Below are 22170 nucleotides of genomic sequence, written 5' to 3'. Positions count from 1 at the left end.
TGTGAAAAACCACATACAAAAACTGTGTGTTAGGAGAAATTCACACTCAAATGTTGAAGGACTTTCATGAGGTATTCTTTAAAAAAAAATCACAGAAGTGATTTATCCACATCATAGAAATGTGAAGAATTGATTTAAGATCAGAAAAATAACAAACTGAGAGAACAAAAATTGGCAGATCCTTCCACCTTTAAAACTTTTCAAAGATTCTATTAATTTGGTCCTGAATATTTTTTTGCTCAGCAATGCTAACATACTGTAGTTATGTTATCACTAATTACTGTTATTGTGAAGGGTCACTCAGGAGGGTTCCTTTTGCATGAATTTAAGTTCTAATTTAATTGTCAGACTGTACTTTTTCAATTTCATTGCCATTTAATTCCAACTTTCACTTTTTAATATGTGCCTGAGGATTACATTTTATGCATCTGATGAAGTAGATTGTAGTCATGAAAGCTTAAGTCATAATTATTTGTTACTCTTTAAGATGCCACAAGATTCTTTGTTTTTTTATATACTTGCAGTAGTGTCTTTAAGTCCTTCATTTCTCACATTTGTTCTCTGTGAAATAAAAGCTTAACAAACCTCACATCAATCAGTAAAGCTGTCAGTGTAAATTATGATATTGCATAATGTATCCTCTCTTTGTGATAACCATGTTTGTTTAATTTTTAGATGTCTTCTGAATATCAAATCATGCTTTCATTGCACCTTATATTGTAGGTAGACTTAGTTACACAACCTGATTTATAGTCTAGGGTTGAGACAGGTAATTCTTACAACTACAGTATCTACAGCCAGGCTGGTGCCTGATCCCTGGGAATGCCAAAGGTCTTTTAACATTATGTCAGAATTTCCTTCCCCTTTAGGAGGAAATGAGATAAGTAAATAAAAAATAGGAGCTGCTTCCAGCCTTTTTGTTACAAAGTTCCCTAAATAATATACTTAACTATCAACTGGGACTAAGAATGAAGGAAACATTTTCAAGATTGTTGAGTCTTTTGAGCAGAAACTGGGTTAACACAGATACTTAACTTCTGCTCCAACTATTGATATGTAATTATTATTATTATTTCTAGTGTAAATAGTTTAGTTTCCTATGCTTTTATCATTTTTTGAACCTGCGGTCTCATAACCTAGCTGTTTTGGAAGGCTTTTTGACAAGCTTCTGAAACCCAGATGTAGAAAAATAACCATTTCCCTTCTTCCCATATGCCTGCTGACCACAAATAATTATATTTGATTCTTGTACAATTATCACCAAGTTATGTGGCAGTTTTACTCTCATTCTGTGCTGGGGTCTAACCATTTCAGGCCTGTTTAAGATTGAATCGCAAAATCTTGATTCTTCTGTTAAAGCTGTTTTGTAATTGAACCTGCCACACCCTTTGCACTTCCTTCCCAAAACCAGATGCATCCTTGCCCACCTTTGGGGAGGCAGAGTGAGGTTGGGGTCGCCAATTTTGGACCATGCATAGGGCACCATAATTCCCAAGTCTGCCACTCGGGAAAGTTAATGAAAAGTGTAACAAGTGTCATACTCCTGCTGGATCATGCCCAGTGCACATGTTTCCAAATTATGGACAGGATCTAAAGGAGCACTTGGGCTATTCCAGATCCCCTTACCTCTGGTACCCCATATAAAGCTGCTCCTCAAGGCCAGGAGAGGGTCTGTTTGGACTGCAATCCATATAGAATTATAGTTCTGATGCATGTGATAAGTTGGCCATTTTAATATTTACACATTCCCATACTGAAAAATGGACAGAATGCATGTGTTCCATTACATTCTTACATTAGCCTTATAGAAGAAGAAGAAGAAGAGTTTGGATTTGATATCCCGCCTTTCACTCCCCTTCAGGAGTCTCAAAGCGGCTAACATTCTCCTTTCCCTTCCTCCCCCACAACAAACACTCTGTGAGGTGAGTGGGGCTGAGAGACTTCAGAGAAGTGTGACTGGCCCAAGGTCACCCAGCAGCTGCATGTGGAGGAGCGGAGACGCGAACCCGGTTACCCAGATTACGTGACTACCGCTCTTAACCACTACACCACACTGGCTCTCAGAGAAGATTTAAGAGTTATTGCTGCTTTGAGTTTTCCACATTTCTGGCATTTCTTGTACTTTCCAGACTTTCTACAGTTAAAATGTTGGCTGTGGGAGCTGCCTAAAGCAGTGGCTATCCAGAAGGTCCAATAGGAGAGAGCTGAAGTTTGCCACTTCTGTGACACAGAAAGCTAGTTTTTTAAGACAATGGATCTTATTTTCCTTGTAAAGACAAAGAGATTTTTATTCCATTGGAAAGCAATCATTATCAAATAAAAACACACTATACAATTGCCAGATCTAAAATCCAGTTTCTATCATGTCAGGTGGGATGTTGTCTCTGTGTGGTTGAAACTTCAAAGCAACAATATATTCTTCTGCCTTGTCCAAATTGGGTGGTAGCATAAGGTTACCAGACGTCCCCGTTTCCCAGGGACAGTCCCCGGATTTACAAATCAGTCCCCATACAAAATCCATTGAAGTTGAAAAGTGCCCCCGGATTCATTGAAAAAAATCTGGTTACCCTATGGTAGCGCTTGGGTATGAAATGCACATCAAAGGTTTGTTTTCTGGTGCCCAACCTGAACCCCTGTTTTTATGGCTATCCACTGCATGGATAGTGCATTTGCAGATTCAGCAATCAGTAGCCATAGGTTGTCCTGCTAGGCTGTTAGCAGGCAGGACAGCATGGGTCATTTGCATTTATGAAGTTAAACATGTACTGGCTGCATAGCTAGATAAAACTGAAGCAGCAGTATTATTTTTCTATGCACTTGGAAGATATGTCCATTCTTGGGACAACTGAGCTTTAGGAAAAACTTATTTTGCCACCTCAAGAAAAAGCAAGTAACATTCGCATTTTTATAGAATGTTTTCTTTTCCTCTCCAGTTTATACCAGCAGATTCAAAAGTTCAGCTTCCTTATACAGTAATCAAACAAGGTAATGTGTGTGACTTCTCATACTTGATTTCCATAGAATGGAAGACATTTCTTTATGCATGAAAATAATTGGGGTGTGTTGGGGGGGCGTGTCCATGAACAGAATGGAATATTCTTGTCTTAAGACTCAAATCTAATCTCTTTAACCGAATTCCATTGTCACACTGAATGCAAAACTTAACTTATTCTGATCAGTTCTTATAACATGACTTCTTATCCCTGCAGAAAAGAAAAGAAAAAATCTTGGGTTAAATTAATATTTTTTGGCAACAACCAAGTCCCATTATCTCTTCTGGCTACAAAAAAAAGGGAAGATTTTGAAGATGCACACCAAACTGTCCTAGGGACACAACCCCAGGGCAATACAGCATTTCATCTGGCTATATCCATTCCAAGAGCCCAGTTTTGTATAGGTCAAATGGAATTTTGGAATCTGGAAACATATTGTGGGACACCTAGAGTTAAACCTTGAATAGGAACAGAGTGACCTGGATTTGATTCCTTTGAGAGGACAGATTACTGGAGAATAAAAGCATTATGATATACTTCAGATTATTTACACGTGGGACATAAGTGGAAGCAGACCTCTTAGATACTCCAACAGCAGTCACATTGCCCTACATCAGTCCCCCAAAGAGGGAGATCCAAAAGGCACTTTCCAGAACCAAAGACTGTTACCTCTTTTTGAGACCCACTCTAAAAGCTGCTTCTTTGTTTCTTTTCATGCACAGGCTTAGATCACATCAGTCTTAGCTGGGGTACCTGAAAACAACAATGTATCCCTCTGCCTTCTCAAAAATGGGAGGTATGAAGCGCACATCAAAAGCTTGTTTCTGGCACAACAGCTGAATCACTGTGTTTGTGGCTATCCAACATGTAGTCAGTGCATTGACAGCTTCAGCAATCAGTGGCCCAAAACTGATCACAGACTGAGGCTCATGGAGGAGTGTCCCATTTCGCCTAATAGATTAGCCTCTACTGCCCCTCTATCCAACAACTTTATTGATGATCTCGTGATGCTAACATCTTTAGGAGGAAACACAAAGGCCATTTTAAATTCCTACTCTCCTTCTCTTGGCCAGGCAGCACATTGATCTGTGCACCATCTAATAATAATCTATGTTTCTTCTCTTCTTTTGATGTCCTGTGAAGGCCCCACAATCTGCTTGGATCCTTGTCTCTTTCAGTTAAAAAATGAAGTTATTTGTATTAAGCTCTTTACCTACCTTTCTTACTATATTGCTCCTGCCTACTAGCCAGGATGGCTATGGTCCAGCTCCATGGGAGGGGAGAGTACTCTTCTGCTTTCATCCTGCTTGCAGGTTCCCACAGGCATCTGGTTGGCCACTATGGAAAAAGTGTAGATGGCCTGATCCAGAGGGGTGTTCTTACATTCTTGGATTCCTTCTGAAAACCCCGCCATCTCTGAGAATCATTTATTCCTTGTATCTTCAACCTTTTCAGACCCAGGACCTGCTTTTAACCCAAACATGTGTTTTGGGCCCCATTTCTTAATCTTTTCTCATGTATTTGCATGGTGGTAGTGCTCCTGTTGTGACCCACCTTAGATCAGAGCACAACCTGCCTGTTGAAGACCAGTGTTTTATTCTTTCTCCCACCTATTTCAGTGAGACGCCCACACTTCTTCCTTAGTTTAATCTGTCTTCAATTCCCCTTGACCCTTTCCACTCCTGTCAGCCATCTACTCTGTGATTATTCCACTACCACATCAGCAACCTGTCTCTTCTCTCTTTCCACACTTCCTTCGAATACACCACCATTTCCCCCATTCTTATGACCCCCCCCCCTCAATCAGTTAGAGGGCAATAATGGATGGAGTTAATGAGGTTCTATCTGCATTTATCTCAAAACACCTGACATATGGTGGTGTCTTATGAGCCCCCAGAGAGGGTCACCTGGCATCTTTGCTGCCTTTTCATTATGAGCCATTGGTACTTCACTTGTACACCAAGTCTCCAATTGCTGGTTTATGTGCTGGTTTTAATTGTTTACATTTTTTCAGCTGCTATGTTTTATGTTGATTTTAGCTGAAGTCTTTCTCTGGACTTTTTTTGCTTTGGTGATTTATTTTGTTTTGGTTTCTGTATTTTTTATTTGTGAATTGTATTTTATTTATGTTAATTGCCCTGATAACTATGGTTGGATCAGTGACATGCAAATGTAATAAACAAACAAATTTATGCCGCCTTGACTTCCTCTCTTCCAACTCTTATTTTGATTCCTGCAACCTGGCCTCTGCCTTTTTTTCTCTCCACTGAAACTACTTTCATTAAAATCCCCTGTGGTTTCCTTATTGCCTAATCAAATGGACTCTATTCTTCTCATTGCTGACATTTAGATCTGTCTCTTTACTTACTTAACTTGATGGCATAGTATTAAAGGACCTTACTGAAATTGGCTGCATATTGTCACAAGTACTGAACATGTGTGTGAGAGAATTTGATTTGTAATTTAGCAGCAACTTAGAGACAATGTAGATAATGAGAATTGTTCCATTCCATTCTTGTTTTCACAGTACTTCAAAATGTCACACATCGGGCACAATCTAAAATCCCAGAGAAGGCTCCATTAGCAGGACCAATACTAGGTGACTAAGATGTCCATTATTCTGGATAGGTGCACCAAGGTTCACCTTCAACCCTTACCTTTTAGAGTTTTCTCTTTTCTTATAATTATTCGCTTTGCATCTTTCTTACTTACTACAGTATCTGAGCACAGAGAGATAAGGAAAGATATATTCTTAAAACTGCTGGTTAGCTACTTTGTTTTTATCATTCTTTATGAGTAAAGTGGGGACAACCCTTTACTTGTCTCCAGCAAGTAAGTAAAAAATATTTTCCATAAAGGTAAAATGCTTGCATGGGAACTTGGTTGGGGCTGTTAAGGAGGTTGTAGGACTTGCAATATGAAACTAGTACCTTCGCTGTGATTATATCTTCTTTCCCTACTGCTCTCTCTCCACACCGCTAACACTTTATATTAGTTTTTATTTACAAACATCAATTTTAAAAAATTACTCCTGAATGAACAATTCCTTTACCTTCCTGTGTAGTGCACCTTATTGTACCAGATTTCAATGGAACCCGACAGAAACTGCCATCACTGGATATCTCAGAAAGACCAGAGAAAAAACCGGGTAAGCAGAAACAAGTAGCCGGATTTGGGAAGCATGTAAATCAGGTCTGCCCAGCTTCTGACATTCCAAGATGGCTAGACATCCATGTTTGGAAATTGAATGGGAATGTTTCGCCATTGTGGGTCACTGAGACCATCACACAGCCTGTTAGCCTTGTTTTACCAAGTATTTGAGAGTGCCTAGGGGGCAACTGGAGCTGATCCCTGCTGAAAGTGGAATTTGCCGCTGGCACTGATTTGGTGATTGCTGGTGGCTGGCAAACCAGACAGGGATTGGCCACACTGAGGAGTTGCTGATCCGGAATCACCAAGTGGAACTGTTCCCTGCCTAAAGCAAAGTTCATAGCTGGCACCAATGAGCTGATCAAAGGTGGCTGCAAAGGGGTGTAGAAATCTTTAAAAAGGTAAATAAATTGGAAAGTTTAAAATATAAACTTCTTTTTACAAAATTAAATTGTCTAAAATACATGAATGGTCTAAATATGTTTTTCCTGTTTAGGACAGTATATCAATGGTCAAAACTGTGTTTCCCCCAACAAAAAACCCTTCTTTTTCAAGTAAACCCCTTGACCTGCAAGATCAAAAGCTTAGTAGATGACTGACTGTCTTAACTAGGCGGAAAACATAGACTAGGCAAAAAAAGCACCATTCAAAGATTTTGCTCATGAAAGATGAGGAATACCGAACATAAATGGTATCACGATGCCTCACACTTAAAATTATCCCTTGATGGCGCATCACATGTATCCACATCTGCCAATTAAAATAGCTAAGTCAATAGATTCAAAATGTTGGAAAGACTATGGAAGCTTAGGTGAACATACCCTTTATTTAGTCAGTTTTGTCTAAAAGATTTTACGGAGATGGAATATATTACAAGACAACATTGTTGGGGCTCCACGTATATATTGCAGCAGACTACAGAAATAAATAGTCTGCTAAGAATGCTGTTTGAACGACTAAATAAACAAGGTTTATTACTCCTACAGTCTGAGTAGAAGCTTACATGTGGAGTTATGATGTTAAACACCAACTGACTAGGAGAAGAAGCGGAAAGGAACTAAATGTCTGAGAAACAATATGGAAAGATATTTTGGTGTGAAAGGACTTACAGAAAAATAAGGGTGAATCCCGGTGATAAATAGACTCTACAGGGTTCTTGAGTTTGTTGTGGTTTTCTGAAAATCAGTAACGTTTTTTAAGTTTTTTTAATGACATTATTTTGGAAGACCATCTTCTGTTCAGGCTTCAGAGTTGATGAGACACTGAATTGCCATTTAATGAGAAAATTCAAAATAATAATTTGCAGATGAAGTTCAGTATCCTGAAATTTGTGGTTGTGGTATCCTAACTTCGTTTGCTAATGCTTGCCTTCTGAAAAATTGAAAATCAGTGGTTTTGAATTTTTCCTTTACTCACTTGTGCATGTACCAAGGTCCATCAGACTAGCTAATGTGAAACACTATTATGATGTGATCTGGTTTGGAAGGGGTGTTCAACTGTCTCCCGTTTTGAGACCACTGGCGACATCAGGGATGTTAGTGTTTATGGTAGTCATGCTGGGTCAATTATTATTAAGAAAAGCAAAACAATGAGAAGTTAGGGAATTTACTTTCCAAAAATTTAGATCCTTTGCTTCTTGTCACATTCTTTGTAGTTGTAATGGATAATATATGTGTTTACTAAATCCTACATTTTCTTTAAAAAGCTAAGAATGAAACCCAGGAATGGCCTGCGGAATCCAAGACACCAGAAGTACAAGAAATCTCTCCCCAATCCCAGCCCGGTGATTATTTTTTTCTGTTTATTTCTATTATTTATTTTATTTTAATTAGATTGTGTGCTCAATTAACAATTCATTCATTTATGTAGACCACATTAATAAAATACTACATAAAACTGAGCTTACATCAGTTAGGCAAAATGTATTGAGGGATTCTCATTTTCCTGCATGTTAACTATTTCCCTCAGCATCTTTATACAGTGGTACCTCGCGTTACATATGCTTCAGGTTACATACGCTTCAGGTTACAGATTCCGCTAACCCAGAAATAGTACCTCGGGTTAAGAACTTTACTTCAGGATGAGAACAGAAATCATGCTCCAGCAGTGCAGCAGCAGCAGGAGGCCCCATTAGCTGAACTGGTGCTTCAGGTTAAGAACAGTTTCAGGTTCGGAACGAATCGGAACGAATTAAGTACTTGGAAACATTAATCAGACATCTACAGCTTGCGGCTGGTTTTTAGATCCAGCATTGCCATTGGTTATGTAAATAACATCCAATAACTTGGTAGTGCCGCTACCAGCTGCTGAACCAGCTGTATCCCTTCTTGGAGATGGGGAGGTGGCCTGGATGCACTGTTCTATCTTTTCTACAGAGTCTTAGGTAGCCGCTACAATTATCCAGATATTTTTTCATGCATGATCTTTAAGGGGAAGTTGAGTGAATGGTTTTCAATCACAAGCTGAAAAAACTATTTTATGGAGTTTCAGTGACAGTACATTTCTGGTGAAATACTGTATATGTGTTTTTATGCTCAGTGTAATATTTGATTCACTATCAAGTTTCTAAACTTATATGAAAATGATGGTGGTGTCCTTTCATTAGCAGAACATTTTCATCCTTTTTTTGTTCGTTTTCCAAAACCCAGTAAATGTACTTTTCCATTATTTGATCCCTTCCATGCTCCATTTACCACTTTTCTCTTTTTAATACAGCTTGTATTTATTCACGCTTTCTGATATGTCTTCACTCCTCTAACTTGGTCTCTTAAATTACTCAAACCACCAATGAATTGTACCCTTGCATAAATCCAAAATCATCACTGTAATGGTTTCTATTTGACTTGCATGACAGTGGGACTGGCTATTGTTAGCTACACCCTTGCCTATTTAAAAGGAGAAATTACTTTGAAAGAAAGCACAAATATACTGTGTTTTATAAATCATTGTACATGCCCTTCCTTGACTGAATGATCAAAGGATTTTAAATGCCTAACAATGACCTTATATTCTGAAATGAGGTTTATTTTGTTACATGCTGCTTGTCCTAATTCAATTATACTTGGATATCCTACCCTACACTAAGAATTATGCTAACTTTTTAAATCTTGCAGCTATGACTGAACTAGACTGGGGAAGCAGCAAACCTACAGCTGCCAGTGCCTCAGAAGAAACAAAGAACTCTCCAGGTAAAGAACAACCTTCCTGTGCTGCAAGTACTATTTAGTGAGAGAGCCCTTGCAGAGATTTAAAATCACAAAACATGCAGCAAAGTAAAGTGTGAAACTATAGGCTGTTAGATCTTTTAAATGTTCCCTTCTAAGTTTCTTTCAAAACTCCCCACTTCCCCTTTGCAGAGAAAGAGACTACATGTTTGGTAAGTTAAAAATAGTTTACTTACAAACTCTTCAAAGGTCAGATCCATGTGCTTTTCCATACAGCAGCAAAAAAAAAAAGAGGACAGTACAACTTAGTTTCAAAAAGTGGTAAGAGTTTCTATATTTTTTGTATAGCAACACAAAGATGGCTTGTGGAAGCCTTTCTAAGTCTAAACTTAGAGCATCCATCTTAGACATCCTTACTGGTCAGGTTCATATGGTGGAAGTAGAAAAAAAAGAATAATTTGGTAACATTTCCTCCCAAGGTGAGGGAATGTGACCTTGCTAAGCCTGGCAGGACAACTTACTCTCTGGTCTTAACCCCTTCATGCATTAATTACAGTTAAGCATGTTGGTTATATGAGGCTACATATACCCCACATTCTCAATGTGACCAACTTTTGATAACAGCACTTTAGGAACATTATGGTAGAATTGTAACTGCTGTGCTAGCAGAATGTGGTGTCCTCATTCCAATAAAGAAATAATATTAACCCTTTTCTCTTTCTTTTTTAAAGCTCATTCTGAAAGTGAACCAGAATCCTCAAAACTAAATAAAACTCCTTTGGCTAAATTGCCACTTGACACACTGGGTAAATACTTTGTTTATGGCATTTCCATTGCAGACCTAGGGCTACTGAAGGCTACCTCTGATATGTGTGGGTGCATATATACGAAACAGAATCAACTGCTACATAATAGATAAGCAAGTAGTTGCTGCCATACAGGGGAATGCAATCAGTCTTACATCAGCTTCCTGTATTTATGGAGCATTCTTGAAATATAGTTGTGATCCTATACCTGTTTGCTCAATATTGAATTTAGTGTGACTTAAAGCTAAGGAAGCATGCATAAGATTGTGGTCTCTGTTGCTTTTTAGCATCTTTTTCAGTGTTTCTTTCAGTGATTTTGGAAAACATGCTTGCTAGCTGGGAGAGATATTTAATGTCTTTTGTACTGTCAACTAAAAAAATCCATTTTTATTCAGCAAAATCCATCACAGCTATTCAAGTAGTGAGACAAAAGATGCTTCTGGGTGACCTGTTTGTTGAGCATTTATCCTGAAGTGTTTGCACAAAGTTTGCAGACAATGTTGGCTATTTATTGAGTATTCGTTGTGATTTGTTTACAGAGTTGCATCAAGCAATCATTATCCTTCACTTCCCTTGTCACTAGCAGTCTGGTTTATTTAATTTTTATTTTTTGAGGAGGAGAGCAGGTTTGTTACACAAGAGTACAAAATCAGCTTTAATTGTGCAACCTGAATCTGCAGGTATGTGGCTGAATACCACCCAAAGATAGTGGGAGTCTGGAAGCTCCATTGAAGACAAAATATTATCTCTGTGAAGTTGTCTTCATCACCCTGTCCTGCTTTGTATAACATGGCCATAGTGTCCTGAATGTCTAAAGAAAGGATATTAACTCTCTCTTTTTTTAGCTCACACTGAAAGGGAAGTGGAGTCTTCAAAACCTTTGGTTGAATTGCCACTTGACACACAGGATAAATACTCTGTACATAGTATTTCTGCTGCAGACACAGGGCTGCTGAAGGCTACCTCTGGTATGTGTAGGTGCATATATGTTAAAGAGAAACAATTCTATTGTATTACTGAAGTCATGACTGTTGTATAATAAGCAAGTAATCACTGCAACGTGGTGGTGGGGAGTGTATGGACATCAATAAGTAAACCTGTTTCAATTAAAGCTGATCATTACAACTTTACAAAGCCTGCAAAGCACCTTTCTCATTCATTATTTTAAAGATAATTGTTCTAATTAAATAAGATGAGTATATAAAGAAGAATATATTTTGATGGAATTAAATGTGAAGCATAATGGAGAGTTTGGAATCTTATGAACAAGTGGCCTTTGAGAAATTAATTCAAAGCTATTATTATTAAAGGAAAGGAAAGCTTTGGGTATCAAAATGAATCTATGGTTCCTTACATCATTGATGTCAGACAATAAAAATAGGCTCATATAATATATATTGCTAGCACTTGTTTAAAATTGTAAGGAATTATACTGAGTATGAACAGAAATACCATGCAGATCACAAAGGTTCACTCATAAAGAAAAAGAAAAAATAATAAAGAACCAAAAATAAGGTTTAAGAGAGTTATGTGTTAATTCTTTAAAAAAGGTGTCTGGAATCATTAGAAAATGTCAGGCATAAGCCATAGAGTACATCTATAGGTTTCTAGATACATATGAAAATAATCACAAATAACCAGATAATTAATTTCCAAAATGTGTGTGTGTTGTTCTTATATTCATAATAAAAGATAATGGTTTGGGTATATATTATCACAATCTTCTCTCATATGCCACATCATCTTCACCCTATGGCAGGTTTAGGGAAGTTTGTAATGTTTAATGTTTTGTCGCTTTATTATTATTATTATTATTATTAGTATTATTATTATTAACAACATTCTGTTGGGAGTTGCCCAGGGTGGCTGGGGAAACCCAGCCAGATGGGCGGGGTATAAATAATAAATTATTATTATTACTATTGGCACGTTCAGCTATTTTGAATTAAAACCTCAGTTATGATTCATACCTGTGTGATCACTCCTGTATTTGGCTCAGTCTTTGTAAATTTGCTCCTTGTAATTTGGTCAGTCTATATGTGCAACTAGTTTAGGCCTGTTTTGTCTTGCTGTTTGGTATTGATTCAGTGGAGCTTAGCAAACAAAATAGTTGCTTACCACAGCCTAATCAAGTGAGGTTGTCCACCATCACCGAAACACAGAGATTAATAAGATTTTCTGGCTGTTTGTTACACCAAATTACGAAGTAGTAAGTATTTATTTTCAGTATTTTGAATACTGATACATTGGGTTTCTTTTTCTTTTTCCAACTTCTAGCTCCACATGAGTTGCCAGAAATTCCTAAAACTAAAACACCTCACACACTTCAAATGCCCACGGAAATATTGGGTAATGGCAAGTTTTTAAAATACGACTAACAATCATTTCAACTTCACTTCTTTAATATTTCATTAAAAAGCTATATTGCAATGGTAATGTTTTCTTTAGTTCTGTACATGATGGATTATGATGCAACCAATTTCCACTTCTCTCAGTTATCTTTCTATAATTTGCAAAATTATGTCCCCAGAAGGCCCTGTATGACAATGGGGGGTCTTACAGACTTGTAAGGTGAATTTTGCACCGATGCTCTTTATAAAGGTTTGGCCATTTCTTTCACTATAGCTTCAAGTGAAATGCAGCCAGTTCCTTCAGCACCCCAGCCACCTGCTCCAAAAGCTACACCAACAAGGCTGGGTAATTATTATTATTATTATTTTTCTCTTACGTTGCCTTTTTCAGGACAGATGTTATTTGAATAGTTTGGTACTCCGGACAAAAATAAATAAGTAAGTAAAATGCAACAATAAGCCTAAATCTCTCAAGTTTATATGCACATACGGAAAAGTAATATGGGGAGACCACACAAATTTTGGTGCCCATAATCATAAGCACATTCAGCTGAGCAGCACTTCCATAGTCTCTCCACATTGTGGGTAATGCAGAGGGAGAGGACAAGATTTTAGTAGGCTCAAACAGGATTTCTGGGCAATTTGTAGCAGCTCAGCTGGCAGCGTCACACAAGCTGTCCAGACTAGATACTACATTAGCTCCACATCTTTGCCCTTAAGTACAAAATTGCCAGTGCAGGGGGAGCAATCTGGATTAGAATTTTAGCATGGAGGGGGTAAGTGAGCTTTGATTCCCCCCCCCCTCTGATATGACTCTGATGCAGATTGGTGGCCCCACACTATCAATTTGCATAGGGGGGAAATTATATACATAGGCACAAATTCAGAAGGGGAAAAATCTAGAATTTAAATAGAAATACAATAAGTCTCACCTTAACAAAGAAGACATTAGATGAGTTGTTTGTCAGTTTGCTGACCAGCAAACTGCTGATGGGCAATGTCAAGGCTTTTGCTCTCCCTTTTTATAATTACTGGTATCTTTGAACCAGATTTGGACTGGACAACCCTCACATAGAGGGTTCCTAGAAACAGAGGATTGTCCTCTGGCAGCCCTTCCAACAGAGGACCGTCCTGTGTAAAGTAGAACACATGGCTACCCTATTAAACCAACAGTTTTTATCTGCCTGCAAGCTGCTTTGGTAGAAAGAGCTGTAGGTCTTTGAGACACCTTGCCCCTTACATATTGAACTGGCAAGAAAGAAGCCATCAGGATGCTATTGTTGCTGTCATAAAAGTCCCGTTGAGGTATTAGGAACTCCCTTTTACCTTAGAAGGGAAAACGGTATGTTTGCAGAACATGCTGAAGAGGATCTTAGTGCCCAAGACACAGTTTCAAATAATGTGATTGAGCATGGGCCAAACGACACATCATGCAATCACATGTTTTAACAGTGCATGTATTGTTTTTATGGTAAATAAGAGCCACTGGAGAGCCCAGTCAGAATCAGAACCTTTCCTCCTACACCTACCCCACAAAGCTGTACTTTGGAGGGAAACTCCCGTTGGTGCCAGTGGCCAATGGTGGGAGCCAGCACATCTGGGTGGGTGTGTTCCGTCAATGCTCCTGAACTGTTTGTGAACTGCTAGTCTGGCGCTTGCATGGAGGCAAGCTGGATTCCATGCCCTTTTTACATCCCAAAGAGGTGATCACCATTGTCAAATGTGGACATGCCGACAATCTGGCAAATCCTTGATTGGGATCTCCTAGTCCTTCTGGCTTATAGAAGTTATGGCTTATTTTGATTGCAGATTTTTGGTATGTTCAAGTTTCCAAGGCACGCTTTACTCTTAATGTGGATATTGATCAGATAACAGGAACAATCACCTTCATAATTTAATTTTTCTTTTCTTAAATTAACTTACTTGAGTCTGAGATCCACAAATTCCTTCATAATTTCAGAAGTCAGTCCATCAGGTTTTACTATTTACCTGGAATTTTAGTTACTATTTCAAGCACACTTTCTTGGAAAGCTTCATTGAAATTTTCCCTGGATTTCCTCTGCAGTATTTAAAGTATACCGGAGGGAGACATTTCTTTTCATTTAGAAACACTCTGGGTGGCCAATTTATGGTGAGGTTTAAGTTTCTGAAAAGATGCCTTTGTTAAGATGGTTGTTATATTTTGCACAGAACTCTGATAGCTCTTCATTTATGCAAAAAGGAAAAACCTAGTTCCTTTAGCCAAAAGCTATGAATCATGCAACTTTTTCCTTGTAAAATCTCCAAGGTTGCTTGTGTACTTTCTGTTGGCAATGAACTATTTATCCAAGTCTGCCATATTTGCAAACAAATCCTTTAATTCAATTGATGTAAATTAATTTGGTTGGCGGATTGTGGGCATTTTCTGTATAATGCATACATCATTATACAGAATTCTTCCTTCCATATGTTTTTAGAGTTTCTTCTAAAAAAAATTTTTTTTAAATCACTTTTCCCTCTAAAAATAACAAAGTACACATCACCCTAAAATTATATGGAAAAGGGTTCCTATTTCATGTAGTGTACATGACTTGTCCCCATAATTTTTTCCTTGTTGGTCATCCTATTGATGAAATTATATTGTTGGAAGGACTCACACTCATGTCTGCTCATGAGCCAAGCAAATATATGTTTCTCTAACTCTGGCTTATGTCTAGACATGAGTGTCTGTCCTAATACAGATTTAATCATCGGAGTAACTTGTAGCTTATTCCCAGGAGTGAAACTGGTAATATTAGATGTGACCTAAAGTCTATTCTTGATGTTTCTTGGATGTGACCCCTCAGCACAGGGGCTCCCATTCACTTCTATGAGGCGCAGTGATTTTTTTCTGGAGGTACGCAGAGTACGCAGTACCAGCACCTTTTTTTCTAGAAAAAAGCAGTGGTTAAAGTTGTGGGGCTTAACTATAACAACTACATGGTGAGTACCGGCACATTTTTTCTAGAAGAAAAGCACCGATGAGGGGGGAATGCTCAGCACAGTATATGCAGTAGGAAATATGAACTCCAAAAGTTAGTGAAGCAGATCGTGAGTTTATGTGGTGGACTGTTTAGCTTTTTATACCACAGAATTTAGACTGGAGATGCATTTTTAAATATCTTGCAGTCCCTTGTCAAAATGTGTTCTTAAACTTTCTTTGCTTTCTTTATGGAGCATATTATGAAATTTCCTATTAAATCATCTGTTCCAGGACATATAGAGAACACACGTATTGTGTGGCTCTAACATGGCACATGGTTTTCTGATTTTCAATATCTCCATTGTCTGGTCTTTGTGAACAGCTTTCTGTTTTCCTAAAAAACAAAAAACAAACAAACCCCTGACCACTGCAATTTGCTGATTGCTCAGAACCTAGCCTCCTGGTACTGATTAATTTTGTACAGACATGTTGTCCTGAGCAGGCATTCAATTCAGGTTGCATGTAAAAGTGCACCTACAAAATTCACACTTTCCAAAACAACGCGCAAACTGAAACACAGCCATCTTTCAAAATTTGCACTCCTCCAAATTTTGCAGTGCAGTTCTCCAGCCAAATAACATTTACAAAAATGCACATACAACAAGCCTATAATGTATGTGCATTTAACTTGCGCACATTCAGCTTTACATCTCGGGACAAAACCAATGAAAATATTTCAATAAAACAGTAATACCAAAAAGAGAGAGAGAGAAATATGGTTAATCAACCATGTGAACACTGAGATTAAACCAGAAGGTGTTTGGATAGACAAACTAGTAGGGGATTCTTCAAATTCAGAGGACAATGTGAAATCAAGGCCTTTAACTGTGTGCATGGCAAAGAAGAGAGGTAAAATTTCACAGGTACAGGCACAGCATTAAAGGAATAGTAGGTCAAGGATTCTGCATGGAAGCAGGAGCAATAGCTGGAAGCACTGGAAACTGGGCTAGGTGTGACGGAGATTCTGGAAGAAAGAATAGACACCATTTCTGAGCTGCCTTAGTCAACATTGTTATTTTGATTTCCTTGATGCCAAAAATGTGTCTAAGGACCTCAGAAGGCATGGTCTAAATTTTCTTTTGGCTTTGTGGTAAAATACAGATGCAGAGCCTGAGAGTGACCACAGACTGTATTTGATAATTGCAGCCTGCTAGTTCTAATGGATCATTATCCTTTAATTCAATTTTATATGCTGAAATTTGTTTTTATAGTGAATTACATCTGAATGAAAAGTTAAAACATCCCAATGGTTTGGGTGGAGAGTTGTTTTTTGTCAGTAGGCAATGTTTGTAGCTTGATACAAGAAAACTGGTTCCCTTTCCACATCAGCTAGTATGCTGATGAAGTCCTGGGCATGAATTAGTTGAGATTCCTGCATAGCAGCAGGCTGGTCTAGATGACCTTAGGGATTCCTTCCAGCTCTACAGTTCTATTACCTCCATGTGCTAGATTGGCCTTAAATTATCACCAGTTATTAATGGTGGTTGTTTTCCCTTTTTACCTCTGACTTCATAAATGGGAGTTATTTATAGGATATCTTCTTTTGTCCTGAACATTATTTATTCCATTTATAAAGTACTTCCCTACACTGTCCTCAGAGTGAACCTTTTCTTGGCTTTGTGGTACAAAGGGCTTTTTTGTTGTCCTCTGATTTTTGTGGGTGGTTTTAAAGCCTAAGGCTTGCGGCGTTGATTGTAATAAGGCCAGCCAACCGCTACAAAAACATCTGCATGAAACGAAAAGGAGGAGTAACTTTTCCGCATGGAAAGTATGCAAAACCATATATAGCATAAATGTTTTTAACAACTAAATACTAGGAAATGATAGGAGAAAAATGGTTGGCTGCATTTGTGGTGAAAAATGTATTGATACATGGTAGGAGGCCTGCCCCATGGGATAGTGAAGGACTTTAAAAAGGGAAACGCAATGCATTTTCGTTCAAGAAATGCTGAATTGCTTCTTCAGAGTTGAAATGTGACACAGCAGTGTAAGATAGTGAGTGAGATGCAATTAGTGCCTTTTCTTGCTTGAATGTTTTAATGAGGGTGAAAGAGGAGAGCGCAAATATGGTTTGAAGTTCAACATCAAAAAAAAGAAGATCATGGCCACTGGTCCCATCACCTCCTGGCAAATAGAAGGGGAAGAAATGGAGGCAGTGAGAGATTTTACTTTCTTGGGCTCCATGATCACTGCAGATGGTGACAGCAGTCACGAAATTAAGACACGCCTGCTTCTTGGGAGTAAAGCAATGACAAACCTAGACAGCATCTTAAAAAGCAGAGGCATCACCTTGCCAACAAAGGTCCGTATAGTTAAAGCTATGGTTTTCCCAGTAGTGATGTATGGAAGTGAGAGCTGGACCATAAAGAAGGCAGATCGCAGAAGAATTGATGCTTTTGAATTGTGGTGCTGGAGGAGACTCTTGAGAGTCCCATGGACTGCAAGAAGATCAAACCTATCCATTCTTAAGGAAATCAGCCCTGAGTGCTCACTGGAAGAACAGAACCTGAAGCTGAGACTCCAATATTTTGGCCTCCTCATGAGAAGAGAAGAGTCCCTGGAAAAGACCCTGATGTTGGGAAAGATGGAGGGCACAAGGAGAAGGGGATGGCAGAGGATGAGATGGTTGGATAGTGTTCTCGAAGCTACTAACATGAGTTTGACCAAACTGCAGGAGGCAGTGGAAGACAGAAGTGCCTGGCGTGCTCTGGTCCATGCGGTCATGAAGAGTCGGACACGACTAAACGACTAAACAACAACATTGCTTGAATGTTAGGTGTATCAATAACCACATCACTGACTTAGTCAGCATAAGACTATGGAGATGTGTATCATAAGCAAACACAACCATTGGGGGGGTAATCTTGGGGGGAAGCACTTCGTTAGATTTTTTGGTTGTTGCTGTTTTAATCCTGTAAAAGGCATTGGGCCACAACATTGGGTGTCCAGTCCTTCCCCATATAGGTGCAGTGCACCTAGATGAAAGGTCCCCCTTAGGGCTCAGTTCAGCTATTTATGTTCCCCTGTTCTCAGCACAGAATAGCCTGGAGAACAGGTAGTCTGTGCAAACCTGCTGCACCCCATCCAGCTTTTCCCTACCATTCCAGATTGTGTATAATTTAAATGCTAGATGGGGCTAAGAGAGGATGGGAACAGACATGCACACGCCACACAAACACATACGCACATTGTGGCTGGAATCCAAAGCCCTGCACAATGAGTTGCATGTCCGCATGGAAGCTTCAAACTTGTTTTTAGTACAGTGATTCCCCCTGCCAAATGGCAATCTGGTTTTTGAAAGTGAAGGAGTTGCTATTCCCTACAGAGATCTGCTATTCATATTTTTAAAAAAGGTTGAAATTTCCACTGGGCACCTCAAACCCTTTTGGCATGCCTAACAGAGTTCTTTGGATCCCACCCTGTATGTTTACTTGCTAGTTGAATAGTGCAAAATGTAATTCTAATATGTAGCTCATGTATAGAATACTCTACCCAAAGGTAAAACTCACCTGGCCCTTTGCATCACTTGCTAGTAGGCAATAGGGCACTATGTAGGTTTGTACAGATGATTATTTCTGTTTTACTGTAGTTGACAGATAGGGTCTACTTAGTGACTTCTCCTACCTGCCATTTGCAGGGCAACATAGCACAGGTACCATGTAAATTGATTTCCACAAGAGAAAGCAAAGTGGATCTGATGTTGCTCTCCTGAAATTAATATGTATTTTAAATATAAATATTCAGCAAAAGATACAGACCTCAACATGTTTGTGAAACCTTTAGAATATCCTATGTGTCCAAGTTTGAAGAAGAAGAAAAATATTGGATTCCCCTTTTCTGTTTGTGAGAGATGAGTGTAGTTTTTCAAAAGAAAAGGTATTCCCCTTAGTTTAAGATCCTCAAAGAACATCTTCATTAAGATGTTGTCATTTGTGAATGCGTTTAAACTTGATTAGTTAAAAACCAACCAAATCAAAATCTTTTTCCAAAAAATTACTCTTATTATTGATACTAGTTACATGCAAGCAAAGCCACCTCAGAAAATAAAAATTAGATTTAAAAGAAATCATAATTACAACTGCTATCAATTTATTATTTTTAGTTTTCAGCAAAACACAACCTGGTCTTTCAAGCCCCAGAAGATCTGATGAGATTGACATATCAGACTCCGAACCAGGTATACCATTGCATCCTATGCTTGCCACCCACGGAATTAAGACTGCAGTCTTCAGACGGCTGTACTTACTTCAGAATAGTTTCACTGAAATCAGTAAAACTGTTCTTAAATGAGAAGCTGGGGGATGTGTCCTTAGGCGCCAGCTCTCAATACTTCTTTCATGTCATTAGAATTTCTGTTTGCAGAATCTTCTGTGGAATGACTCTATCTGAAACTGAATTTAGAGAGCAAAATCTACAGACTACAATTCCAGATAACGCCATCCTCACGGTCTGGCAAATTACACCTGCACATAGAGGATTGCATCCCCCTGACCAGGTGTCCTCTCCCGCAGTCTGCTGGGTTCAAGAGTGTATCTGAAATGGGTGAAACCAGGACAGATTAAGGATTCTGTTTGTGTACCACCCACCCCACTGATCAACAGTCTCCCTTCCTGAGCTAGCTAGCGTGCTTTCAGGCTTGGTGTTGGAGTCCCTATGGCTGATTGTGCTGGAGGACTTTAATATTCACACTGAGGTTCCCCTCGAGAATGGCTCAGGATTTCATGACAACCATGGGTCTGTCCTAAGTAATTTCTGGCCCTACCCATGCTGCAGAGAACACTCTGGACTGGTTTTCTGTGTTTGATTGTATGATGGTGATCTTAGAGTGGAGGGACTCTATAGTTCTGTTGCCATGGTCAAACCACTGCCTTGTGGGGTTTAGAACTCAGAGCCTCTGCAGGGGTGGGGGACTGATTAAGATGGTCAACCCCAGTAGGTTGATGGATCCAGATGGTTTCCTGATGGCTTTGGGACAGTTTCCTGTTGTTCTCCCTTATACACCTTCTGTTTTTCCCAGTGTGTGTTGTATGCTGTAAATTCCTAGAGGTTCAAGGCCTGCCTATTTTGGGCTATATTTAAGGCCCCCTATGTGATGTGGATGGGACGCGGGTGGCACTGTGGGTAAAACCTCAGCACCTAGGACTTGCCGATCATATGGTTGGCGGTTCGAATCCCCGTGGCGGGGTAAGCTCCCATCGTTCGGTCCCAGCTCCTGCCCACCTAGCAGTTCGAAAGCACCCCTAAAGTGCAAGTAGATAAATAGGTACCGCTTTATAGCGGGAAGGTAAACAGCGTTTCCGTGTGCTGCGCTGGTGCTGGCTCACCAGAGCAGCTTCGTCACGCTGGCCACGTGACCCGGAAGTGTCTCCGGATAGCGCTGGCCCCCGGCCTCTTAAGTGAGATGGGCGCACAACCCTAGAGTCGGACACGACTGGCCCGTACGGGCAGGGGTACCTTTACCTTTTTATGTGATGTGGATAATAATAGTGCAGTCATATCTCAGCTCCCGAACGCCTTGCAAGTCGAATGTTCCAGCTCCTGAAGGATCAAAACCCGGAAGTGAGTGTTCCGGTTTTCTAACGTTCTTTCGGAAGCCAAACATCTGACGGGGCTTCCGATTGGCTGCAGGAGCTTCCTGCCACCAATCGGAAGCTGCACTTTGGAAGTCAAACAGACTTCCGGAACAGATTCTGTTCGACTTCCATTGTATGACTGTATTAAAAATACTGGTATATTTATATCTCATATTTTTCCCAGTGAGACTCAAGGCAGCTTATCGAGATAAAATAGAACAAGTTAAAAACATAGGAAAGAAAACAGAAAATAAAATAGTCTTAGAGTTAAATCTTATGTCTTAAGTCTCTTCTACTGAAACCAGTGTGGCCAAATGCAAAAGAGAGCACGGTTTCTGTGCCTGTAATGTCATGTAGAAGAGGGGATTTCTGCTGATATAGGTGACCACCTTAGTTGACCGGAATGGGACTTCATAGTGCCCCATATGTTCTCACTGCTAGGTTAAGGCTACACAGTTACCTGGAAGCAAGTCACGCAAACTATGAGATTTTCTGAGTTTACGTGTTTACATTGCACAGTAACTTTTAGTAGACTATGTTGCTTATTACAGTGTTGCTGCTTGTGGTATTCCACTTTGCTTGGATAATGCCCCTTCAGTTGAGTCGTTAATAAAACCTTAAGTTTTTCTGTGTGGCACTGATCCAGATACCACAATGTAATCCAAAACAATTACAGTACGGGTGGGCAGGCAGGCAGGAACTAAACAGATGACCACTCAGCATTTGTTCAAATCCACATACACTACGAAGAAGGAAATCTTTCATGCAGTGTGATTTAAACAGATGACTTCATCTGTAACACCTACTAAACTGGTAAACTAAAAACAATGGCCAATAGTCAAGGAAACCCTTCAGGTTTTTCCTACAGAAAAATAGCTTTCCTCCTGCAGAAACTCCCCCCCCCCCCAAGCTGGCTTTTCTTCTTATACTTGTCAACATTTCTTCCAGCAGTAACAAATGAACCCACCCTGGAATCTTTCACACCAAAAACATCCAAGCCTCTTGACTGGCCAAAGACACCACAGGGTAATGCTCTCTTTTTCAACGTGAATGGTCATACTGTGTGTCATGTTTCATCAGAAACATTTTCATTCCACGTGAATCCATTTCTTTCAGAATAAATCATCACCAT

The 22170-nt window shown here is 39.3% G+C and overlaps 1 protein-coding gene across 43 annotated transcripts in view; it reads left to right on the top strand.

Annotated features, from left to right (window-relative positions):
- The window catches only part of ABI3BP (ABI family member 3 binding protein), a 128813-nt gene that overhangs the window by 48910 nt on the left and 57733 nt on the right, over nucleotides 1–22170 (top strand). For 35 of the 43 annotated variants that reach the window (XM_082220944.1, XM_082220982.1, XM_082220960.1 and 32 more), the window contains exons 7-17: nucleotides 2934–2985; nucleotides 5521–5592; nucleotides 6058–6141; nucleotides 7849–7926; nucleotides 9257–9331; nucleotides 10039–10113; nucleotides 10959–11081; nucleotides 12391–12462; nucleotides 12739–12810; nucleotides 19568–19642; nucleotides 21987–22064. In XM_082220944.1, the coding sequence (XP_082077070.1) occupies nucleotides 2934–2985; nucleotides 5521–5592; nucleotides 6058–6141; nucleotides 7849–7926; nucleotides 9257–9331; nucleotides 10039–10113; nucleotides 10959–11081; nucleotides 12391–12462; nucleotides 12739–12810; nucleotides 19568–19642; nucleotides 21987–22064 (856 nt within the window). The remainder of the gene's footprint in view (nucleotides 1–2933; nucleotides 2986–5520; nucleotides 5593–6057; nucleotides 6142–7848; nucleotides 7927–9256; nucleotides 9332–10038; nucleotides 10114–10958; nucleotides 11082–12390; nucleotides 12463–12738; nucleotides 12811–19567; nucleotides 19643–21986; nucleotides 22065–22170) is intronic. The other 8 variants (XM_082220954.1, XM_082220979.1, XM_082220961.1 and 5 more) reach the window with 5 other exon arrangements.

The sequence above is a fragment of the Podarcis vaucheri genome (assembly GCF_965113315.1).
Source record: "Podarcis vaucheri genome assembly, chromosome: 4".
NCBI lineage: Eukaryota > Metazoa > Chordata > Lepidosauria > Squamata > Lacertidae > Podarcis > Podarcis vaucheri.
Note: the sequence above shows the minus strand (reverse complement) of the source record. Positions and strands in the feature narration are given on the sequence as shown.